Source organism: Ambystoma mexicanum, chromosome 3p (assembly GCF_040938575.1).
Source record: "Ambystoma mexicanum isolate Mex_15411 chromosome 3p, UKY_AmexF1_1, whole genome shotgun sequence".
In the NCBI taxonomy this organism is placed as follows: domain Eukaryota; kingdom Metazoa; phylum Chordata; class Amphibia; order Caudata; family Ambystomatidae; genus Ambystoma; species Ambystoma mexicanum.
The window spans coordinates 774,311,325-774,336,452 of NC_090925.1; the positions used below are offsets into that span (position 1 = coordinate 774,311,325).

The 25,128-nt window shown below is 45.9% G+C and overlaps 1 protein-coding gene across 2 annotated transcripts in view; it reads left to right on the top strand.

The window, feature by feature from the left end:
• The window catches only part of LOC138580852 (integrin alpha-D-like), a 750,488-nt gene that overhangs the window by 662,309 nt on the left and 63,051 nt on the right, over positions 1-25,128 (top strand). For both annotated transcript variants that reach the window (XM_069651726.1, XM_069651727.1), the window contains one exon: positions 20,020-20,103. In XM_069651726.1, the coding sequence (XP_069507827.1) occupies positions 20,020-20,103 (84 nt within the window). The remainder of the gene's footprint in view (positions 1-20,019; positions 20,104-25,128) is intronic.

Consider the following 25,128-nt stretch of genomic DNA (forward strand, 5'->3'; position numbering starts at 1 on the left):
AAGTACACTCTACCATTGGGTATCTTCATTCCCGGTATTAGGTCTATTGGACAATCATAGATCTGATGCGGAGGCAGGGCCTCCGCCATCCCATTGTCAAACACATCTGCAAATTCTGCATATTGAGCGGGGACCACTGAGGTAACCGTGTTAGAAATGGCCCCAATATGCATAGTGGAGGACACTAGCGCTCTAGCAGGGCTGTCCTGGCTGATTCCAGGCAATGAAGTGCAGCAAGTATTGCAGACATTAGAGGGAAACTGGATCAAGTGGGTTGACCAATCAATGGCGGGATTGTGGTAATGCAGCCATGGGATACCCAGAATGACCTTGTAGGCAGGGGCTTTAATAACATCAAAAGTTATCTCTTCTGTATGGCCTTCGTCGGTGTACATGACCAAAGGGATCGTCTGATGTGTCACCATACCAGAGACAAGAACTGACCCGTCAACTGCATTAACCAGTTCAGGAGTAGGTTTGCGAATTAGTGGTATTCCAGACATAGAAGCAAATCATTGGTCCACATAATTACCCGTTGCTCCCGAATCTATCACTGCCATTGCTTTGAATGTCCCTCCCTGGTTCACAGTAAAACGGACAGGAAGCTGAATCAACTGAGTAGAACTAGACAAAGGAGAGTCCAGAGTAGCTCTTCCCGACGTAGGGACTCCATCTACTGTCGGGATTTGGTGTTTCCCACCTTTCTTTTGGGTTTTTTAGGACATTTGGGCAACAAATGATCAGAGGCCCCGCAATACATGCACAGATTATTTGACCTGCGATGTTCACGTTGAGCAGGGGTGAACGGACCCCTGACAACACCAATCTGCATTGGTTCAGGAGCAGATAGTGTAGTGGAAGAGGTTTCTGCAGGTGCTGAGACAAACAGAGCAGATTTCTTCTCGCCTCGTCGTTCAGCTTTGCGAGCATCGATTTGGAGGACTAAATCAAGCAATTCTCCGAAAACAGTAGGAATGATAGGAACAGTGGAGAGTATGTCCTTCAATTCGTTAGAGAGACCCTGATAAAAGACTGTGGTCTTCTTCTCTTCGGGCCAATCTGTCTCAGCTGCCAGCTGATTAAAGTGAGCTAAATAAACCAAGAGGGAATTGTTCACTTGTCTATGCTTTAGTAACTCCAGATCGGTAGCTTGAGTAGTGTAGCGTGTATCAAACACTTTACTCATCATCGTAAGAAGAGCATCACAATTGTAAAGAACATGACTGTTGGATTCTAATAATGGGTTTGCCCAATCGGCTGCGGTGCCACCCAAATGTGACAAGACAAACACAGCCTTAGTGGTAGAAGTGGGAAAAGAAGCAGGACGGCACAAGAAGTGTAATTTACACTGATTAATGAAAGTCCTGTATTGTTTAGGATCCCCCAGAAAGCGTTCTGGTGGTGCCAGAGGGAATTGTGTGGTAAGCATGATGGGTGCCGACTCCTGAGTAGGGGCTGGAAAACCGGACCCCGAAGCCATAGCCCCAGCGCCGGTTGCCTGCGGGGTCGGAGTGGTCACCAAGGCCTGGATAGCGTCCATGCGCTGGCGTAGTGCCTCTTGAGCATTGGTCAGATCGGTTCTCAGATCCGTGAGCATTTGCACTATTTGTGTCAAGGCATCGCTAGCCTCTGTAGTCATTATAAGGCTGCTAATTCTGTTACTCACCGCTCCAGTAATCGATCACTGCCTGTAGATAGGCGACCTTGGAGACAGTAGTTTCCACAGATATTCACAAGACAGCCTCTGGTAACCCGACACGACCTGAATTCTAAGATTCAGGCTTCCTCAAGGAGGGGCTCTTTTCTGCGATGTGCCTATCTGCTGTTTCAACCAGACGAGGCAGAATTGCCAATCGCCTAAAAGAGCGGGGAGAACACACACCGCCAACCAATTCTGCAAAGGAATACAAAGATGGTTAGAGGAGCCAAGGTATGAATGAATGCAAGAAAACAATAGTACTAAGGAGTACCTAGGTGGGGTTTGAGGAGTGGAATCTGCTATACTATTGACCTATAAAAGAAAATAACTATTACCTTCTACGTCAATGTAATAAACCAGAGCATCCCAAAAATAAATGGGTAAGTAATTCAAACACAGACCTGAAGGGAGAACTGGCAGGAATTAATGAAGTCCAAATGGAGGGTAACAACGAAAGGATAAAATAAAAAAAGGAAGGTTAGTACAGGAGAGTAACCCGGGTGGCACGAGGGTCGCACTAGTGACGGGTTGGTGCATGTACTCGAAAGCGTCAATATGCACTTGGTGAGTAGTTCACTGTAGAATGTTGAAGTCCCAAAGGATGTAGCAACCAAGTTCAAAGTTAACGCTAACGGTGGAATCCAGAAGATATGGTTAACTAGTATGAACAGTTCAGGATATTAGCAAGTGAAATGGCCTCAGGAACAAAAAAGAGACCGTGGACAAGTACAGAGGACAACCAATTACCTTAGTGGGCCGTAGAACCAAGACATCACTGAGGAAAAAGGCAGGCAGTCCGTTAAGGAGTCCGGGTCAGTAAAGGAGCGGGCGTAACCAAAACCAAAGGAGTATCCAAATGCAGTCCAAATAGAATAGCCAAGCGTCGGGAACCAGATGATCAAAAAAGAGCACTGACTGGAAGTCAGAAGGGAATACGGAACTGTCTTGATATTGGGCAAATCTTCCTCGGGACCAGCCCTTAGAGCAAAAATTACCCAATTCAGCCCAAAATACAGGTTCTATTGTGCCGAGCAGTGAACTCATGCTAGTGACAAATGACACCTTCAAAAAGTTTTAGTATTTATTCTAAACCGTGAATTTCAGCAACATTTTGGGATTCAAGTTAGAGAAGATTACAAAGCACAAAACTTAGAGAAATGCAAAATATAGAGAAACATAGAACTTAGAGAAACATAGAGAAACATAGTCTTACGCCCCTTCAATCAGCACTGGGAGACCCTGGCCCTCATAAGCTAGCTGTAACAAGCCCCGCTCAGAGGACAGCGCTGCAGGGTGCCGACAGAGCCACAAATTCCGGACACTTGATCTTGCTCAAACCAAGTCCACAGATCGATCTCCCACCTGAGTCATGTGGGCATGCATTTTTATAATCTCGTGCTGTCAGTCCATGACGCACAGTTCCAGAACTTTCCCTGTGCAAAATATAGGCTTGCTCATGGAAAAACCCAACTCTGTGAATTTCCACTGTGCTCCTTTTCTGTGCCCCTCCCTGCTTGGAGCCCATCTGCGCGAAAGCTCAGGAATGTCTTATCAGTGCCTTCCCAGAGAAAGGAAGATTAGTTTACAAAGCCATGCAGAGCTACCGTTAGAAAGGCAGAATATTCTAAGAGAAGCCGAGATAAATTAACCCCATGTGAGCAAGCTCTAAAAGGCATGCACTCATAGCTTAGTGTTCATAGCGCTTAAGACTGGCTATCTAAGCGCTATATAGGTGCCATAATGTTCCAAACAATCCAATAATGTCTATTAGCTACAGAGCTGGGGCCTTCGCCCTCCCTGTCTGTCTACAATGCATAATGTGACCTACCACCCCTACTAGGCCTGCATATTCCTTGTAGCTCACTACTGCGTAATGGAAGTGCTACAACAGACTACTGTCAGCATTTTTGGCACATACTTTGAATAAACTATTGGCTTTCAGCGGCTAATGCTGTCATCTAAAGCCCTGATTGATAAATTTGCAATTTTGTGTATCATCACAGGAACGTAACCGCAAGGAGAGTAACGCTACAATTAGCAGCAGAGAGCTGTACGAGTAGCAGTGCTTTAAAGTACAGGGGGGCATGGTTTAGGTGCACGTTCCTTACGCCTGCAAGGTGTCAGCTGACACGAGACGTGCCGGTGTGTAAACAAGCGCCATGGCAACCTGTATTGATTCCAGAGGGGAGCCCGTGAGTGTGCTGTTCTTCGCGTGAACGCCGCGGATGAGCCGGCGCCGGCATTCCGCGTAGAAAATGTAACACTGTCTCAAATACGTTGTAATGTCTGTTGATTCTAAAATAGAGAAAATTATCCCTTATTCTACTGTGAGAAACCCAGAGGTGTTCTCACTGATAAACCCGGAGGAGCTTTTGTTCAAGTGGCCAGGGCACCGCCATCGCTTTTAGAGCCAGACCCTGGGGGTGGACCAGTGCGGGAAGATCACCTGGAAAAGGGGTCCTTGGGGACTGCGGGAAGAATGCCCTCGGGAGAGACACGGTATTTGGCCTTTTCCGGTACAAATCTACCCGACATCCCCACAATCTTCTTGGGATATTCTAAGCAAGAGGACAACTATCCACAACCATACACCTACATTCCCCGACTTGACAACATTACACCCAATTTGCACATAATTACCCAGGAACACTACAACTCCCATAATCCCCATAATTTCTCTTTTCCAAAAACACTGAGACGAAGAAGAGAGGGACTGAGAGGATAAAGATTTCTCAATACCGCACTGAGAGACAGAAGACAGATTCCCCCATGCTAAGTCTGGACTGTCTCACTAATAGAGACAGGCCAGGTCGGGCATCCCTTGACAATCAGTCTCACCTGAGACCTATTAAGCCTCCCCCTTACTATAAAAGGCAGAGCACACAGGCACACTCTGGGTAAACTGGGGATGCTGGATGATACATTGAAGCCAGAGGGAGAAAATTTGATCTGGAGAGCTCCTGGAAAGCCTGGAAGAAGAAGGACTGCCTGATTGTTGAACCTGTGAGCACAGAGGAGGCTGCAGTGTGGAGAGGGAACTGTGCCTCCAGAGAGCCAAACCAGGGGCAGTTGGGGATACCTGGCGGCACCCACACCAGAGCTCCTCCCCTGGGCAAAGCAGGACAGCCCAGGCCTTTGAGGGGCAGGTGGCGAGGCCCTGGCCTCAACAAGTATCCCCTTGAACTCCTACAGCACCCAGAACCGCCAGAGTACTGAAAGGGTGAGCTAGCGAAGTGGGAGCAAATTCAAAATCAAGAATTATGGGATTTGGAGTCCAAGGACATTTTACTGAGAAAAACTGAGCAAGGCGGAACAGAAGTACGAGCAGGACTTCTGGGGCGAAGGCAAACCTACTGAAGCAGAGCGACAGACCAAGGGATGAGAGTAGCGGGTCGGAAACCCCAACAGTTACCTACTGGAGGTCATTGCTGCCGACAGGCCAAGAAGGACACATGGAGAAGGCCAGAATCTGCAAGTGAAGACTGCATTGTGTTTCAAGGACGCAAGCGACCCTCCTTGGTGAATGGCAGAGTTGAGGAGGCGAGGCCAACCGTGTGGTACTACCCTTGACTCATGAATTGGAAATCGTAAAACCAAGAAAGTAACACACATAGCCAGTGAGTTCACAAGCAACCTGAGAGACTGGTGTGTGTTAAAGAAAGTTTGAAGTAGCAACATTATGTCGCAAGTGAAGGCTGCACGTGCGTGGATCAGAGGTGAAGAAAGGCAGACCTGTGAATTAGCTTTGAAGTAAGGACAGCTGTGAAATCAGTGCTACTGAGTAATGGAGTGGTCTGACGAAAGGAAGTAGCCCACTCGAAGGTCTCTCTGAAAGGTGCATTGTTTGTAACGATAAAGTGAATGAACTGCAAAAGCACAGTAAGCAAAATTAACTCCTAGAGAAGGGGAAAGTGAAAGTTGAACCTTGAACTTTTATTTGAAGTGGTCCTGCGGAGGTCTCTAAAGAAACCCAAGCACATTCGAAAGTCTTTGACATCCAAAAGCAGTCTGAGCCCGACTGAGGGAGACCCGAAGTGTAATAAGCTTGGGGAAGGGAGCCCTCTTGCAAGTTTTGTTGAATTGTGTTTTGAAAAGGTCTGGGCCCGACATAGGGGGACCAATGTGAACCATTGTACTTTGAAAGGTCCAAGCCCAACTGAGGGAGACCAGCGTGAACTTTGTATTTTGAAATGGTCAGAGCCCGACTGAGGGAGACCGGCGTGAACTTGTTGCTGAATTATATATTGAAGCTGGAGTTTACCGTGGAAGGCCAGACAGGCCTCGATCCACGTTTTGAACTGTCTTTAATTTTGAGAACCTGAGAAATAGTGTGTCATCCTGTCCACGGGGGCCGGCTTTCCCTGTGCTGTCCAGCGTGGGGAGGAGAGCTGACTCAGCCAAATTGATTCTTTATAGTTTTGCACATTATTTCTTTTGCATGTACATTTTCCTCACACATATTTTGTTACATTAGAGTGAGGGCTGGTAATAAGTTTTGTTAGCATAGGCCATTTTGATTTGACAGACTCAACTAGGACTGTTTTGTTTATTATTTGATGGTCAAGCGTGCTCCCATCCTAGACATACAGGGCAAGATAGGCATTCTTCCAACCCCTTTTTCGAGAACAATAAAGGTTTTCCAAACATATCTTTTGTGTCTGTCTTGCTTTTGATACCATGCTTCCCTTACACTACATGAACCTCAAACATTAAACTAGACATAATTGTGCACTCAGGACAAGTCCCCCTAAACTCACCACTATTGTATTTGAAATGTTGTCCATCCAAAAAGCTGTGATCAGCTTATCCAAATATATAAAGCCATTCTCAGCAGACGTGCTGTTCACGAATAGCTACAGAGCGCCATTACACTCTGAATAAGGGCATCCTGAAGCGTGCATGCAGTATATGTATTAATCAATGGCATATAATGTTGGCTAACTGACGATCATGATTGCTGCGTACATTACTCAATGCTAGTATAATAAAGAGCTTGTTCTCATCATTCTACAACATCCTTGCACTAGGTATTCCAATATATCTTTCTTGTTATGCATTCCATTTTCCAAATTTGCAAGAGAACATGCCATAGCGATGGAAAATGATGGCCAAGTCCCTCAGACCCCCCAGCAGCCCATAAAACCCCACATCATTGAGCATAGATGTCATAATAACATATAATGTTCCAGTTAAATATGCTTGAATATAACAATGGTGTTATTTAAAAAAACATTAATTTCATTGTATGTATTCAAGCCTTCCAGTATTGTGCAGTACTTGCAATTATATTTCAAATCCAATTGTCTCAGTCTTAGTTCCCTGTCATCGCCCCTTTTGTCATCGGAGCGGTTTGAATTTCTACAAATTGTACATCCTGCTTGTTGTCCAGTTGATTGTGTCCTGGCCAGTGTGCTGTCAGCAGTAATCTGATGTCCTGGTTCCCAGGCAGATTGATATGTTTTTGTATCCTGGTTCTCAGTTCCTGCTTGGTATTGCTGATATAAATCTTGTGACGAATGCAAATTATCACATGTATGACATATTTTGTGCAGCAATTTATAAAACCCTTGATTATGAACGTCATTACTATGGGCCTCATTACACGGACGGCGGTAAGGGTTAACGGTCACCGTTAATGGTACCGGTGACTGTTAACCCTTACCGCCTTACTACGAGGTCCCTTTGCGGGTTGGGGACTTTAACGCCTGCTTTTTGCAGGCGTTAAAAACCAACCCGCAAAGGGACCAGGGAGCTAATTACGGTACCGCAATTTGCGGTGCCGTAATTAGCATCTTCCCCATTCCCATTATGCCCTATGGGTCAAAAATGGGAATGGGGAAGGGCAATGGGGGAAGGGGGAATTACCGCCCCATCAACCTTGGAATAGGGTGGTAATTCCCCTTTCCTCCAAGGCGGTGCTGGTATTTTAGCGGCATGGACCAAGGTGCTAACAGCACCTTGTTCCACCGCCGTCCGTGTAATGAGGCCCTATATCTTTAGAATTTTTGGCATATCTACACATTGAGTATGAGCCACATTCGAAAAAACCTTCAATTTGTTTAGGACACTATTCTGTTGTTTGGGTTGTGGATTGTCCATGTAGGATGGGCATGATATGGATCTCAGTGTGGGTGCCTTAGTACATATGAGCTCATTTTGATCTGATATAAATGTCTTCATATCACGATCCAATAATAAAATGTGCCAGTGCTTTTTCACGATCTTATAAATTAAATGACTGTCTGTTTTGTACCTCGTAATGACTTTCACAGTGTCCTTGTAAGTAGATTTTGATGTTCTTTATGCACAAGGAGCATTCTCCTCTAAAGTCTCTGTGTTTATACAACTGCCCTTTGCAAAGTATCTGTCCTAAATCCCCTATTGCAAAATCTCTTGGTAAGGGTTTCACATTCCTCATTGAATTTATTAATGTCACTGAAATTCCTTCTTGCCCTAACATACTCTCCAATTGGTATACTATCAACTGCACTTTTTCTGTGGCAACTCATAACACATAGGGCCTCATTACGACCCAGGCGGTAATTAATGGACATTACCGGCATGGCGCAACTAACGTGTCCGTGCTGGCCAGAAACCGTTAAAAGCGGTACATTACGACCTCTCGGGCACGAGCATTGCGCCATGCCAGTAATGTAATCTGCGCCATGCCGGTAACGTCCCAAAAACGGCACCTACCGGCATCCTATGCCGTGCAAGGTGCACTACCGCCACCCTACCCACCGATATTAGCGATCACTGCAAATATTGGTGACCGCTATTATCGGTGACCGTAAAGAAGCGGATCTGGAAGTTGCGCCATCGCACCGGAACGGGAAAGAGCACGGCGGACATCTTTAAAAACACAATCCATTGCCATCCTCCACAACCATTGCACATCTGACCCCGAGACCCGCCACAAACCTTCACCCACATCCACCCATCGTCAGAATGCCAAAAGTTGTTTAAAAAAGTTGCGATCGGCTGCGGCAGGAGCGCTTCACTAGGGAAGAGCTCACCATGTTGGCGGAAACCCTACAGGAAAACACGGACGTTGTATTCTCAACAGAAATAACCAGACCGGCAATAGCACGGAAGAAGGCCATATGGGACCTAGTCGCACAGCAGGTCAGTGCAGTTGGAACAACACCCCGCACCACAAGACAGTGCCGTAAAAAAGGTGGGACGACCTCCGGCTCTGTGTAAGGAGTATACTGTCTGCAAACAGAAACCTGGGCATGGCAACTGGTGGAGGAGCAGACTCACTGATAAAATTGCAGCCGTGGGAGGAGATATGTGCCACAACCATTGGCATCGAGAGCATCGAGGGGGTCGGAGAAATGGAGAGAGGAGCCCACACATCAGGTGACGCAGGTAGGTGCCTCAAATCAAGCCATGCAAAGCTCTCTGAAGTCCAGTTTCATGGGAAGCACAATGTTGCCTAATAGGGTCAATGCGAAACATCAGCAGAAGACTGCCTACAGGCATTATTGACCTACACCCTGTAAACATGCAGTATGCACACTCTCACTGTAGGCACCCACATTCCTAAATGCTTCTCCCACCCAAAAGGGAGACAACCTGTATGTCACTGCCTCCAATGTGCACCATCTAGTAATCAAAATGATGGCAGTTATCACAATGCCTGCTTGTCCGCAGACCCATCAATAACACTTTCCCTCCTTTGCTCCACCACAGGCTCCCATTCGGACCTTGGCGAGGAAGACACTGGCACCACACCTGCCAAGAAGGTCAGGCCCGAAGTGACACCACACCAACACTTCACCTCTGCTGGACCAAACAAACCCCCACAGCAGCCAAAATCGACGGCCACAACACAGGCCAGGGCACCGATAAGCACCAAGGCAAGCAGCATGGTACCACCAGCAACAGACATCCAACAACTGGTGGCCACTGAAGGGACTGTGTCTGCAGGAAGCAGCACGATTGGGGAGACTGCTGCCATTGCAGCTTGCTCGGATAGTGATGTGGGGAATGATGATGATGTCGTAGAATGTCCCCCCACTGCCCACCTTCATTCCCCCTTCCTGTCCCCATGTAGCCTGCATGATGATGGCACACAGGGGCAATCCCCTGATGACTCCTGGCCAGCCACTCCATGCCGGGTGGAAGGTGTGGATGAGGGGAGCAGCCCAATGAACACGCCACTGGCATTATCCAATGCCCAAAAAAAACAAGAGTCGCTGGACCAAATCTTAACACGCCAACACCAACTGTCCTCACTCCTGACTCAGAATGTGGCTGAATGTGGAGGTGCAAGTGCGGAAATGATAAAATGTGCCTTGACTGTGAAGGCAGCCATACAATCCTCCACCAAGGATATCTGTGCCGAACTTGCTGCGATGCGGCACGTGCTCTCGGAGCTTGTACAGACAATGAGGGACATGCGTCCCAGTGAGCAGCCGAGTACCTCCTCCGCTGCCAGTTCTGCCCCAAACAGCCCCATCCACAGGTCGGCCAGGAACCTGCGGAGTACAGGCAGGGGTGCCCCGGGGGCCGGCAGAGGGGGCTGCCAATATAGGCCGCCCAGTGGAACAATCCCACATTAGGCACTTCATCACAGACATCCACGCACTTTTGCGGGGAGTTGAGGGGGGAGGGGGGAGTGGGTGTGTTGGGGTGTTGAGGGGGGAGGGGGGAGTGGGTGTGTTGGGGAGTTGAGGGGGGAGGGGGGAGTGGGTGTGTTAATTGAATTCACATTTACAATACAATTTTTGCTTGAGCACAAATCACATGTGTGGACAATGCTCATTGCGTATGTGTGCTTTATTGGTGAACAGTCCACAGTGTGCATATCCCAGACACACACAGTGCCCCAGTTGCCATCTCCATGTGACACCCCCCATCCGTGTGTGCTGGAAAGATTGGTTGATCAGAGTCCGACGCATGTCACGTCCCTCCTGTGCATCGCTGCCTCCCTGAGGTGCTGCCCCAACCCCACTCTCCTCATCCTCATCGTCAGGTGGTTGCAGTTCAGCGTCAGGGGGCAGGGGCACATTCCGTCTGATGCACATATTGTGTAGCATGACACATGCCATGACGATCTTTGCCACCTTCTCATGGCGGTACAGGAGTGCCCCACCAGACCTGCTGAGGCAGCGAAACCGTGCCTTCAATAGGCCAAATGTATGCTCAATCACCACACGGGTTCGTGTATGTGCACGATTGAAGTCCTCCTCGTGCTGGGTCTGTGGGTTCCGGACTGGGGTAAGGAGCCACCTCTTCAGGGGATAGCCTGCATCACCTGTATGTGGGCAACAATGTATGTGTCAGTCATGACATCAAATCTCAAATCATGACGTGCCACTATGGCATGCATTCATCTCTTACTTTGTACCACATTTACATGCACAAATGGAGTCACACTATGTGACCAGTATATGTGTATTCCTCTCATGGACTGTTTTGCATGCCATCAACCAGTGTTGGCAGGGGGGTCCAGTGCCTTGTGAGTGCCCATCCACTGTGTTAGTCCATGGCGTTTGTTTTGTTGACCTGGCAGGTGTCCAGTGATATCAATGCTCTCATCATGGCAACATTGCTGTCAGCCTCATGATGAGCCCACTGAGCACTACTAATGATGCTAGGCAATTTTTTGGGGCCTCGGTGTCTGTGTAGTGGTGTATAGATGTTTTTGTCCGTCATGTGCCTCCTTTGTGCGCAGTTATGGGGGACTGGCCTTTCAGTTGATGGTGTTTGGTGCCGTGTATTGGCTGAAGTCATTGCATGTAGGTACATGTAGGTGCATTTCGTTGAGGTCGATGTGGTCCGATTCGGTACAGTGCACTTGCAGATGGTTGTGTCATGGTTGGGACACACCTTCATTCACATGGTAGGGCTGCTTACATCGGGCATTATGTTTTCAGGTGTCAGTTGATGTTTGGGCTGCTTTAGGGTATGAGCTGGCTCCATTGCCTCTGGTACTCGCAGCCAGGTAAGGTATGCATCACTCCCCACCCCCTTTCAGCCAGGTAAAGTATGCATCTCCCCCCCCCCTTTCAGCCAGGTAAAGTATGCATCTCTCCCCCTGCCCCTTTCAGCCAGGTAAAGTATGCATTGATACGTCAATCACCTACCCACTTCACATTTCCATGGCCATGACATGAGACTCACCGAGTAGCCAGAATCTTGGCCCTGCATGTCGCTCCATGTAGCGTAGTATTGCGGAGTTATGCAGGACCATTGAATCATGGGTTGATCCGGGGAATCGGGCACAACAATGTGTGATGATCCTGTTGGAGTCACATACCATTTGCACGTTGATTGAGTGGAATAGTTTACGATAGCGGTACGCTACCTCAATGGCATGTGGGACCACCAATTCCACATGGGTGCAATCGATGGCACCAATGCAACCAGGTATGCCGGCTAATGCATGGAAACCCACTTTGGTGTTTGCAATCTCCTGGGCAGACCGTGGTAAGGAAATGTGGTCGTCTGTGTGCTGGAGGAGGGCATCGAGCACTTGGATCAGCGTACGTGAGAATAATGGTTGTGAAATGCCATGCAAGTGCCCCACTGTGTGCTGGTAGGTGCCTGTGGCCAGGAAGTGGAGCACGGACACTACCTTCAGTAGGGGGGGGATGGCGGTGGGTGTTTCAATCATGCTGACGATGTCATTGTGTATCATGTCCACGATGGTGGTGATGGTGTCCCGGTCCAAACGGTACAAGGTGTGGCTCTTCTCAGCAGTGAGGTTGAATGGACTGGCTCTGATGCGTGGGATTGGCGGCTGCCTGCGTGGTGGCAATGGCTGTGCTGGTGGGGCTTGCTGGCCCTGCCTTGCCCTCCTTCTCCTCCTGCATCTCCTCTGTGCTGCCTGTTGTTGTTGTTGTTGATGTTGTTGTTGTTGTAGCACTTGCATTGCAATCAGGTCCTCCCGCCCCAACATTGCTAGTCCTATTGGAATCATTGTGGATTGTGACTGGGTGTGGGAAGGGGTGGGGTGTGCTCTTTTTGTACTTGGTGAGTCTGTATTGCCTCCACCTGTGCTGATTGTGTGCACCTGTGGCAGCTGGGAACACTGCACATGGCCATTTACGGTTGGTCCGCGATGGCGGTATTTGCACCATGGCGGTAAGGTACTTTACGGCCTTCGCAAGGGCGTTAAGAGCATGTCCGCTTGACTCGTGATGTTCCCCAATTTGCACCATGCCGCTATTTCTGGCATGGGGGGTCGTGTTCCCGTGCCCTTGGTGCTGTTAGCGGCACTTACTCGGATCGTAATCGGACCTAGCGGTAAGCGATGCCGGTAATCCTTTACCGGCATCGTTTTCCACTTACCGCCAGGGTCGTAATGAGGCCCATAGTGTTGAATTCACCCCTGTATTCTTACAATATGGTTTTTTGGATTATCTTGTTTTCGATATAAATGTGAAGATCCAAAATATTTAAAAATCTATCTCTACTTCATGTGAATAGCATGTGTGTTCTATTCCAAATGTGTTTTGGTTTAAACGAGCAACAAATGAGTTCAGTTGTGTTTGGGTTTATTGCCATTCCATAAGCATTTCATCAATAAATCTATGCCAGGCAATGATATGCCCCACATATTCATGGTAACCATGAACACGTTTGCCACTAAGGGCATAATTTGTTCCCATTGCAGTTCCCTTTATCTGCTTGTAATAGTCATTGTTGAATAAGAAGGTATTATTTTTTACTGAGAATTTCTATGATCATCTTCAAATGGATCATATACGAAGCAGACGTGGTACCATGTGTCAACTCTAGTTGTTTTCTTTTTTTGTTCTTTATTGTGTTTCAGTGCATCACAAACTATTCACAAAAGAAATAAAAAATGAATAAAACAAGTTGTTAAAAATACAGAAATATTACAGATGTTTACACATAGAAAAAAAGACCTTAAAAAGAAACAATATTTCCATTTCAGAAATGAAATAGATCCTCCTATATTTGAAATGCAATTAACTCAAAGTTCATTTTAGGACATCAAATTAACAATCAGGAACAAAGTTATGGGCTACTACTATGTCCTACTTTGAGTTTGTAATTAAATACTTGCCAAACCCTTACAAGGACAATCGATCTGGTTAAGCTGCAAGCCGAGAGGCATTTCAGCCAAAACAATTAATTACGTACATTGGCCGTGTCATCTTTAAAATGCATGTTATATCTGATGTAGTATTTTAGCATAGATTTACACAAGATCAAGACATGTCTTAATGGTTCAATTGTCTCTGAAACATCAGAAACACAACACCTACGCTCCTCATCAGGTAAATACAGCCACGCACCCTTTACTTCCATAACAGGTAGTTTGTTTATTCGCATTAAAGTGAAGATGCTTCTAAATGTAGATAAGGAAAGTACAGTTTTGAAAATATACACAAGGATCAGAGTCTCCCTATATGGTCATGATTCATTGACCAGTCCCATGCCAAGGCCTTCTTTTTAAATGAGCTCAATATGGCACCCAAAAAATCAGACCAATCCATGAGCCATGCTAATTTTTGGAAAAAGCTCTCATTGCTAATTCTAAATTCCTCCAATACTCTGCAAGCCCCCGTTAACATTTTGTCCTTAAGCAACAAAAGTATTGATTGCTTAGCAACACACATTATTTTGATATATAGATTGCTTCTACTTATACTTATAGGTGGGTTCAGAGAGGTCAAACCAAGCTGGATTCTTATGGCTTGTCTTAGGGTTGCTGTGGAAAGACACAGGATGCGTCGCTAGATATGGCCTTCTAAAACATTGGCCCATATTTCAAAGTCTGAGCACGAACACTCAAGGGCATAGGAAATACTGGTCATCAATTTCTGTCGGTAGAGAGCTACAATGCCAGATAGGTTATACTCTGCATCAGTAGTAACAAAATTCCTTATTGACATCTTAGTAGCGATAGCTCTCGAGTGTTGTTTCTCAAATACCAAGGATTCCCTAGAGTTGGGCTTGACCTCATAACTGCAGTGTCCATAGCTATGTTCTTTCTGCAACACCGCACCTGGTGACACAATTCACACTTTATCTTTCTGTACTTTTCCAACACGTATACAGTTAGATTTCTCGGCATTGATGGTGAAGTTATTATCTCTTGCATATTCATTGACAGCACTTGCACGCCTTCAGATACCAACATATGTGGTATCGAACATAGCCAGATCATCTGCACAGGTCAGAAATAGGGTCTTTGATGCACCCAACTTGGTAGGAAAGTAGTGCACTTTAAGGAGACATTCTCCAATATCTGCCATAAATAGGTTAAATAAAGCAGGGGCCAAAACGCACCCCTGCTTCACTCCCTTACCTATCTTAAGGGAGCTGATAGGTCTGCCATGCTATGTGTACTCTATTGTTTCTAAGGCAAGTTCATGCAACATGGAAGTAAATATTGCCGTCACATCTAATGGGACTAACGTGAAATCAGATTGCCAAACAAGTTTCTCAAATATTGGCAGAACATGCATAGAGTCCCTGTTATAGCACAGCAACATATGAACCTCTGGTTGGATTATTGCATCTATATATTTGGCAATTTGTTTGGTCACCCCTCCAATCCTTCCTTCTGGAAGCTCGGTGAAGGTCTTATGAATCTTTGGGAGAAAATAAATGGTCAGAAGTTTGGGCTATTCTACTGTCAAAAAGGCCTTCTCATTGTCAGTTAATAATCCCTTTCTATACCGTTGATTGATCACAATTTTTGCAGCTATACCAATCCCTTCAATTGGATTATATTCAATGTTTTGAAGCAATCTGGTGTTCTGAGATGCGTCTCTGCCATAGTAATGTAATTCTCTTTGTTCATGACTAAAATGTTACCACCATCATCTGCCTCATATTACAATAGTCTCATAAGTGAGTATTAGGTAGACTCTTTGTGGCAGAATAAGTTTGAGTCTCAATTTGAATAGAATAGTTTCACTGAGGATATGGCTTCAATGGCCACGGGGGAGCATTCCAATAAAATGGGACAAGTAGGGAAAAGGAGCAAAAGTGTGAGTTAGCCCAGGCAGGCAGGGGACTAACATGATGCAGAGATACAAGGAGCAGTGAGCTCAAAGGGGAGCATATACTGAGATGCAGTCAGTGGAGCTGTGTGGGGGGGGGGGGGCAAGGCCATAGATGATTTTAGAGACAAGAAGCAGGAATTTAAAGAGGGAGTGATTTTGCATAGACAGCCATCGAATATGGCGATGATGAGTACTGGTAGGAGAGGATCTGGGTAGGTTGAAAAAGAAAAGGGTGTATGTCGCAAAGTTGAGAAATTAATATAAGGGATTAAAAGGTAGATTGGTAGACAAAGAAGTAGGTTCACACAGTAGCCCTGTTTGCTGAGCTAGAGCATAGAGTTAAGGGTTTTGGTTGAGAGGTGGTGATGTTTTGGAAGGTTTTTCAAATATTCAGGTGGTTGAGTGCGGCTAGCAGTGGCCATGATGAACTGGAAGATTTCCAGGGCACTGTCAAAAAGAAGCCCAGGTTTGGCAGGCACGAGTGATCAGGTGAGAAGGTCAAGGGAGGGATGTGAGAGGGGTGTGTGGGGTTTGTATTGGAGGAAGGGAAATAGATGCCTTTTGTTTTTGAGGAATTGAGCATGAGTCTAAATATGGTCATTCGATGGTGCATGACAGTTAGTCAGTGTGTGGAGGATTCAGTGAGTTCAGGGGCAAAAGAAGTTAAGGAAAAGAAGCTCTGAGTATCGTCATTGAATATATGATAGTTAAAGCCAAAGGAGGGTATGGATTTACCTATGGTTTACTGAAAATTTAGGACCTCCCATGGGAAGAAGTAAAAGGAGAACGTGTTTGAGTTCCATAAGATTGAAAAGGCGTGGTCAGAGAGATAAGAGGACACCCAGTCCAAAGCAGTGTCCTTGATGCCAAGGAGGGGAAAGTGTTTGAAAAAAGGAATACTGATCCACAGTGTCAAAGGCAGAAGAAAGGTCCAGAAGGATAAGGATAGGGCAGGGTGGTGACCAGAGGGCAGAGATTGCAGCAGCGGTGAGGGCAGTCTCGTTGGACTGTTTGGACCAGACTACATATCGGAGAGGGCCAGGAATTGAATGTACATGAGGATAATTAACAATTTGTCTGAAGACAACCCCATTGAGGCTTTTAGAGTGGTGGGGAAGGAGAGAGACAGGCCTGTAGAATGAGGGGTTATTGGGGTCAGCACTTGATTTCTTTAGAAGAGATATGGCTGCGACTGTTTTGTAGCAGTATGGGAATACAGGTTCAAGTTCCTAAACAGTTTGCGGTGCAAATGGATCAATTACAGCACAGGGTAGGTTGGCAGAGTAAAGGATGAGAACAGATGCAGGGCGGAGAAGTGGGATAGAGGGGGAAGTGGGGGGGCAGATTAGAGAAGGAGAGAAAAAGAGAGCAAGAGCGAGAGGAAGAAAGGTGGACAGGGAGTCCCATATCATCACTGTACCACAGGGCCTGGTGCTTTTTAGATCAATTCATGAAAGGAGAAAATAAAAGGATAAGGGAATTGAATAATTACATTTTTGCAAAGCAAGAAGAGTGTCATTTTATTTCCCTTATACATGGGTTATGTTTATAGGTGAACTACGAAATAATACAATTTTCAGATTCCACACGTCATCCCCATAGCCATTGTGGGGAAGATATACTGTTGCTTTATTGTACAAGGTTCAGTCATATTTATTGGGGCCCCAGCACTGCCTGGTATTGTGCAATCAAAACCTTGGGGCACACTTCTTTGCCTCACAGTAAGATTTCCTTTTCATGTTATTGGGCCTCATTACGAGTCCGGCGGTAACCCACCGGTGCGATCAGTGGGTTGCCACCGGGCTCGTAACACTTTTCCGGCACCTGATATCCCAGTGCCACCTGTATATTACAAGTCCCTGCGGCCCGGGATGTCAGGTGCTGGAAAATGTTGCTCCCCATTGCCATGGGAGCGGGGAGACTGAAGCGCCGGCACTGTTACTAACCAGGCCGGTGCTTCCGTGAAACCTCTGCGGGCGGGTGCCGTTGCGCCCAGCCGGTCAGACCTATTGGGCACAACAGCAGCCACCCACAGAGTTGCAGCGTGGTGGTCCGGAAAGGGTGCCGTACGGCTCGACCTGCACCCTTATTTCCGGACCACCACACTTGCAATGAAGCCCATTTTCTGGGTTTCTGGTTCAATAGTTCAAATGTCGTGGGTATTTATACTTTCCACTTCAGGTTAGCATAACTTGGTTATGTCCTTGTTGCATGTACATTATTACAGAGGGGATTCAACCTTGCCGCTAACAGGCGATAAAGGGAGGAGAAATAACATGAGAATTAAATTGGGTTTAAACAGTCCTACTTTGTAATAGGCCTTCATTGTATACATTATCCTAGACCAATAAGGTACAATGTTAAATTATGTAATGTTAGTGCACTCAAAATTTTATCAGCCAAAAATACAACAGTACACTTCTCAAGAAATGGGCCCTCGTGTAACTCACAAGCTATAGAAGGATTCCCTGCATGACTACTGTGATTAGGGCCCCTAAGCGACCCTAGGTATAAAGGAAGGAGGCCCCTTGGCTGGGTACCACCACCCACTAAGCAATGCCCTGACTTATCCCTCCATGCCCCCATCAGTTGGCAGGATCTTGGCACATAAAGAAAAAACATGTCTCTGTTCTCTTAAGGGAAGCTCAAAATTTCAATAAACAAATCATCCATGAATTTGCTGTGCATTGGCCCCAAATAGTAAACCTACAGGTTTAACGGGTAGCCCAACCCACAAGCAAAGCTCTGCCATACCACTCCAAACTCCTGGCCTGATCACCATATACTCTCAAGGGAACGTGGAGACCCCAAACAATGACCACAAGGATATTATGTTCTTGGACGGTGAGAATCAGGCAAGCACATTACCGGTGGTACTCATGCTGGAACACATATACATACAACAATTGCAAGCAATCTCACACTAAAAACCTTCAAGGGCAAATGGACTCTGGCTGGGTCCACAAGTAGCAGCCCCTTGCAATCACGTGTGGAGAGACAATTCAAAATGGCATATGTCCTTCTTGCGGCCTCATATCACATCCCAGGGCAATTGGCGGAACAGCTGCAGGGTACATGCAGAACTGCCCCCAATTCAAATGACACCAGCCTGTGTGCAACATAAACAGGTGCACCTGAGTAAAATTAAGCACAGAGGAATTGGGCAGGTCTCATGTATAAACCACCTATGTTTGGGCTGAGGGTGGGTTTTGGGAGCATGAGGAGCGGCTTTGGAGCAGATTGAGGGTGAGAGTAAGAGTGTCAGTTGGAAGCAGACTGAAGGGAGGGGCTCAGAAAATAGCAGAGCATAGAGTTGAAGGAAATAGTAAAGAACCGGGAGGAGAAGGAGGTGGTGGACAAGAAGGCATAGGAGATTTTGATTTTTGATTTTGATTTAAAGTTGGGAGGGACACCAGTGAAATGAAAGTGAGGAGAACTAGGATGGAGATTGGAGTTGGAGAGAGGGAGGAGAGGTGGGACAGTAGAGCCAAGGCTGGTGAAGTTAAGGAGAAATAGCAAGATACATGCCTGAGGGGTCTAGGGTGCTTCTGACACATTGTCAAGGTGGTGCAGGTGGAGTTGATGGAGGAGCATGGTGGAAAAGTGGGAACAGGGCGTAAAAGAAGAGTTTGCCTTAGACATGAGACTGTTGCGACTTGTCGAGAATGCAAAAAAGGATGGTGTGTCTGGGACCAGAGGCTTGAACCTAAATAAGGAAGGTGAGACCCAGCCTTAGACCAACACAGGTGGCCAACTTTCTGGTGGAAGCGCTGGAGCACATCTTGGCAGTACCTAGCTTCTACATCCTTCCGTGCCAAATGTGCAGTAGGATTAGAGGCCAGGCAAGGAGTTTCTGTGAGGAATTCTGGGTGAGAAGCCGAGGACTTCAGCTAAGAGACCTGAAACCACGAAAGAAAGAACACTTCACACCCCCACACCAAAGACTGTGAGACACTAAGACACTAAGAACTGATGAAAATATCTCTAAAAGGGACACCAGGATTGCAGAGTACAGTGCCCAGAGACTTTTTGCTACACCCTGATCTCTTTGGTTATCCTTTAGTTTAATTGCTTTTAGAGATTTTGGAATTGGAACCGTAAGGAGAAGCCATTGTGTTGTTGCATTGACTTATTTTGTACCGTTTCTTAAGTTTGCCTAATCTTTATAATTAAAACCGGCTAGACACACCCTTTGTTTCCTATCTTATTGAGAACCCACTTGGGTCCTCACTATACGTTTGTATGATGAAGTGCAGTTGCAGCCTCTGCACGCGGACACTGCAGACTGATGCACAGTGATGCCATCTTTCTTTCTCTCTCCCTCAGGGCCGGGCAGCGAGCTGCAAGGAGATTGCACTGACACCGGGATCTGCTGACATGGCGGACAGGCTGAGCGAACTGACAAAGCTGGTAATGTCCTTACTGATAAGTACCTTTGAAAGCTTCCCAAATAGGCATCTGGATTACTCCGATAGCTACCAGCAGTGGTGGACAGGCCGATAGAGGCTACTATAGCTAAGCATGTTCTCCTTGTGGTTTTACATTCTTTTCAAGTTGTATTTTGTGACCAAAACCCATTTTTCGGTTTTGCTAGTAGTAGACCAATCAGGGAACACTTAGCCAGTCACTCCTTCTCTACCCCAGCAACATTATTCCATTGGCTGATAAGGTAATGAAATTCCTTATCAATTTGATGCCCAAAATATTTACCTTGATGACATTCACAAGACCAACCAGTGTTTTGAAGTAGGTGAAAGGTGAAATTGAACGCTCCACAAAACACCAAAATAAGTTAATAACACATGTAAAGTAGCACTGTGGACATCAGAAGTACCTCAAAAAGCTCAAAGCAGATCTGCAAAGGGAAGCTGCTATGCTGACTCTGCACTATGGTTGCTCACTCTGCTGACCTATTTTAACAGGACATGGACTGTACCCAGGAAGGGAATAGTAGAAAAGGCTGGATTATGAAGTGCTCAGCATCATCCCAGGAGGGATTTAACCCCCCCCCCAGCATCCCCACAAAGCCCCTCCCAGATCTCAAGATCGCAGACCTCAAGTAACCTGCTTAGAGGAGCAACAGTCAAATCATACCCACATTTAGGAGTTCTGTGCTTCCACCTAGCTTCCTTGCCTATCGAACCTGGCCTTTCATGGCCTTTTGGGATAAGCTTCTGAGTAGGAAAGTACCTATTCTCGTGGGCACTTCCATAAGCCAGCCAAGCCCTCTTTCTTCCCAATGAACTCATTGAAACACATGGGAAGATTAGGAGTGCTCCCACATTGCTTTTTCTTCATGGGCCTGCAAACTATCATTCATTGAAACGTCCCTAGCTTTGCATGCAGGACAACAGAAGCACACCTTTTTTCACATCCTCATTCGAGAGTCTGGGCCGCACCAATAGGAAAACACCCCACTAGTTCAATTTGTAATTGTAATTGGTTCTCCTTCAAATTCCAGATTACATAACTCATCAGAGGATGAAACAGTCAGGAGGCCGGTAGAAATTAGGCCAGACTTCCACCTTGCTAAAAGCCACAAGGTGGACAACCAATTTGAAATGGCCACATGGTGACTTAAAACCTAAATACATAATCAACCCAAGTATTTAAGCAATAAACCCCGAGCTGGGGGGTGGGGAGCATTACCACTTCAGGTAATGCCCCGGGCACGTAGTTACAGGCCCCAGCACAGCGCAACGCAGGCCATGCAGAGTGCACAGAGTGTTCTGTGAGAAAGCTACATTGTTTCACTGAACTCCTGCTGCTGGTCTGTTCAACGCAGAGTCTGTCTATGCTGTCAATTGCCTGAAAGAGGTGTCTAAGCTACAAGAACCTCTAGCCTCGCATAGCGAGCCGATTGTGCGGAGGGTTCTCGTGTTCCTGTAGCGCTTGTGACCATAAATAATCCATTCTTTCCAACACAACTGTACTTCGCAACATCACCAGCGCGGTTCATTGCATCTCGAGGACGTGAATTGTGGAGATTTTATTCGGCTGTCAGCGACAGTGTTTCCATACTCTGTTGCCAATAGTCTTTAAACTCAGTCTCACGTTGTCGCATTTGATACAACTGTAACTACTTTTCAGACTTTTACATTCAGTTAACATTCTGAGTCATCTCTTCATTTAATAGCTACTCCACACAGCGCTATTTGCCACGTTTGTTGTTTGAGTCATTCTAGTTGCGTAGTAAGCGCAATATGACCACAGAAGACAATGTGTTATACGATTGTAGCGAATTTGCTCTGGTGACTGTGACCGTCTAAATCGCAAGCAATGACAACTATGGTTAACTTTACGGAATACTCTGGCAATTGTAGACCCACTGAGCCCTCCATCCAATGAAATGCCAGAGTCTGTGATGATCCATGTGGAGACTGACACTGAACCAATTATTAGCTCTATCAGCAGGCAGACGTGTCTACTAGCTCCGACGCCTGCATCCCACAACACTGCTGTCGATGGCAATATTTATTTATTTTATTTTTAGATTTTTAAAGCGCACTAACAGCCCATGGGCATTGAGGCGCTGTTGCAGGAAAGTGTCTTAGTTACAGGAAGATTACTTTGCTCATGGTTACAGTGAGCGTGTAGTCTAGCAATATGCCACCCAAATAGCGATAGGGGAAATTCTATCATCTTGGACAAGTCTTTTGAATACTTATGTAGAGAAATGGAGGACTTAAATGAAAATGGCGGGGCTGCCTGCATTTTCAACACTTCGGCACTACCAGCTACAAACTAAGAGTCCTTGTCGGGAAGGGACACTCAACTGCCCAACAGAAAATGGAACTCAAAAGTGCTATGTAATGCTGATTATTTCACGCCTGGAAACAAGCAAATTAGGCGTGAATCAAATGTTCTGCCTAATTTGGATTCATTAGGGCCGGCTTCTATATCGGCATTGCACTTGGTTTTAGAGTCCCTGCTGAGATGATATGATAATATCAAAGACACCGTCCAGGACAATCCCAAAAAACACTCAGCAGTGGATGGTAAAATAGAGAGTTGACTTGATTCTACAAACATAACCAAGGATAAATACCTGGGAAAGCAAACACGTGCCACGACCTTTAATACGGACATTGACAACCCTACGCTAGAGGAGGTGGCATTAGGAACCCAACATCATGTTGTAACCAGTCAAACACCAAACACCCTGTCGCCACTTTTGGAATGCTGCTCTGAGCCATCCTGTCCAGCCACTCAATCAAACAAGAAAAGCTGGGCAAAAAAGCAAAATTGTCAACAACAAAAAAGAAAACAAAAAACTCTAAGATGCCCAATCAAAACAATGGGAAGTCTTCTCTCAAATTCTTAAGATCTTTGCCAATGGAAGCAGAGGTGATTGACTTAAATGTTCAGGAGAATCAAGGGCATAACGGCGTATCTTTAGTTGACCAGTCCATCGCAAGGTAATTTCCTGTACTAGGCTCTTCCCTCAACAAAGAGAAACAGTGTAAAATTACCAACTTTTTATGTCAGGCAAGAGAACCAGTGTTGAACCAACACACTCAAGAAACTGGTAGCTACTCCATCGAAGAGAACACTTAAGAAATGTTGAAACTTGAAAGCCAAGTTTCACGAAATTGACACTTTGCAACAAGGTCTCTTGGCAGTATGTCTGACTTTTGAAGCAGCTCTGGATGTCATCATTACCAACTGGTTCGAAAAGGGTCACTCCCATAATATCATAGGGCGTGATTTCAATTCGAACTGTGCGGAGGGTGCTAGACTCAATTATATTTCTGCTTTACCATTGGGGCGCCTTCAACTTGTATAATGCCGGGGATCCAGTCAGACAGTTTTTTGCAAAGTTGGGGCTTGCTTATGTGCTTACCCCAGGGTGGTCTACATGATGGGAAGGCCTTTGCATGGAACAGAGGGAATGTTTTCTACTGGATCGACCATGTGTACGTGTCACAAGGCCTAAAATCATTATGCAGTCCCCTAACTACTAGCAATATAGGGCTTAGTGACTACCTTACCATACATCTTACCTTAAATCTTCCAATTAAGCTGCATACCTTTGTTACAAGTTTGGCTATGGTCTCCCCAGATAGGGGTGGCCTTACTGTGAAATGGAACACAAACTCATGCTGTGATATTTCAATGTCTAAAGGAATTAAATAAGAATGGTAGGATAAAGGGATTAAAAAAAACTCCTTCACACCTACGATGTAAGGGTTTGTAGAAGCAAAGAAGACTAAGAGGAAATGGTTGAGAGAACTACTACAGCAACGCCTCCCATTGGAGGCTTTCAGATACGGAAAGAAAAAGATCCTTCAGGGCTACAAGAGCCATATAAAAACTTTAAAGATCCAAAGGTATATCAATGATAGCCAAACTATCCTGGAAAAGCTCAAACATAGCGACACATCAGACATCTGGGCTTTGACCAACAACAAAGTTGGTTGTACTGAGGTATCTATGTATGTCCTATTCCAGAACAGGTATGGATATACTATTATCTCAATATGTTTGCAAAACCTGACATTAATGTTAAGACTAGAGGTTGCTTGGGCCTATGTCAAATCTGCATTGGTCTGCCTTGAATGCCACTAATGCCAATGCCACTAATTGGGTAACTCATTGTAATGCCATTTTTGCAAAAGAATGGGAGGTGGCCAACCCCCACAGCTCCCCCCACTGGATAGGGTAGGTGCACCACTTGTGCATGAGTTTCAGTTTTCTTACATTAATGTAGTAAAAGCCATCTAATCCCAATCACTAACTAGGTCCCCTCACCTCTTTAAGTCCAACGTGAACCTTTGTGCACCTATGTTTTATAACCTCTTTCGTGCCATTGTGCAGGGTCATAGAATCCCTGACACAAGGCAATAGGGCATAAGAATTCCAGTATACAAGAAGGTGAACAAATCGGATCCCAAATCCTATCGCCCAATCACCCTTTGAGATGGCGTGTCGAAGATCCTTGGTTAAGCACTAAGACTGCATCTCCTGTAATAGATGAGGTTATTGAATATTTTGGGTGACACACAACTCGGGTCCAGGTAGGTTTGAGGGACAGCTAATCAAATACTGAAGTTCATGCTGATAACATCTAAATATACAATTTGTAACTGGGGTCCAATATAAGTAGCCTTTATGGATCCCTCCACAGCTTTCGACCTGGTGGATAGGTAAACACTCTGTAGAATCTTAACAGATATGGGGATCCCGCAAGGACTTTTAAAACAAATCATTTTGTTGTATACTAATACTGAATGCGCTGTGCGTTATGACACAGGTGGTAAATGTGTGTGCTATCCCCAGCAGTCTTTAATATTTATATTAATGAACTCCAAGAGGTCTTGGAAAATGCAACCCCTGATGTACCAAGAAACGGATTGCCCCTCTTTGCCTATACTGACCATGTGGTACTCTTGGCACGGCCACTACTTGCTTTACAGTTGCTTTTGGACTTGCATG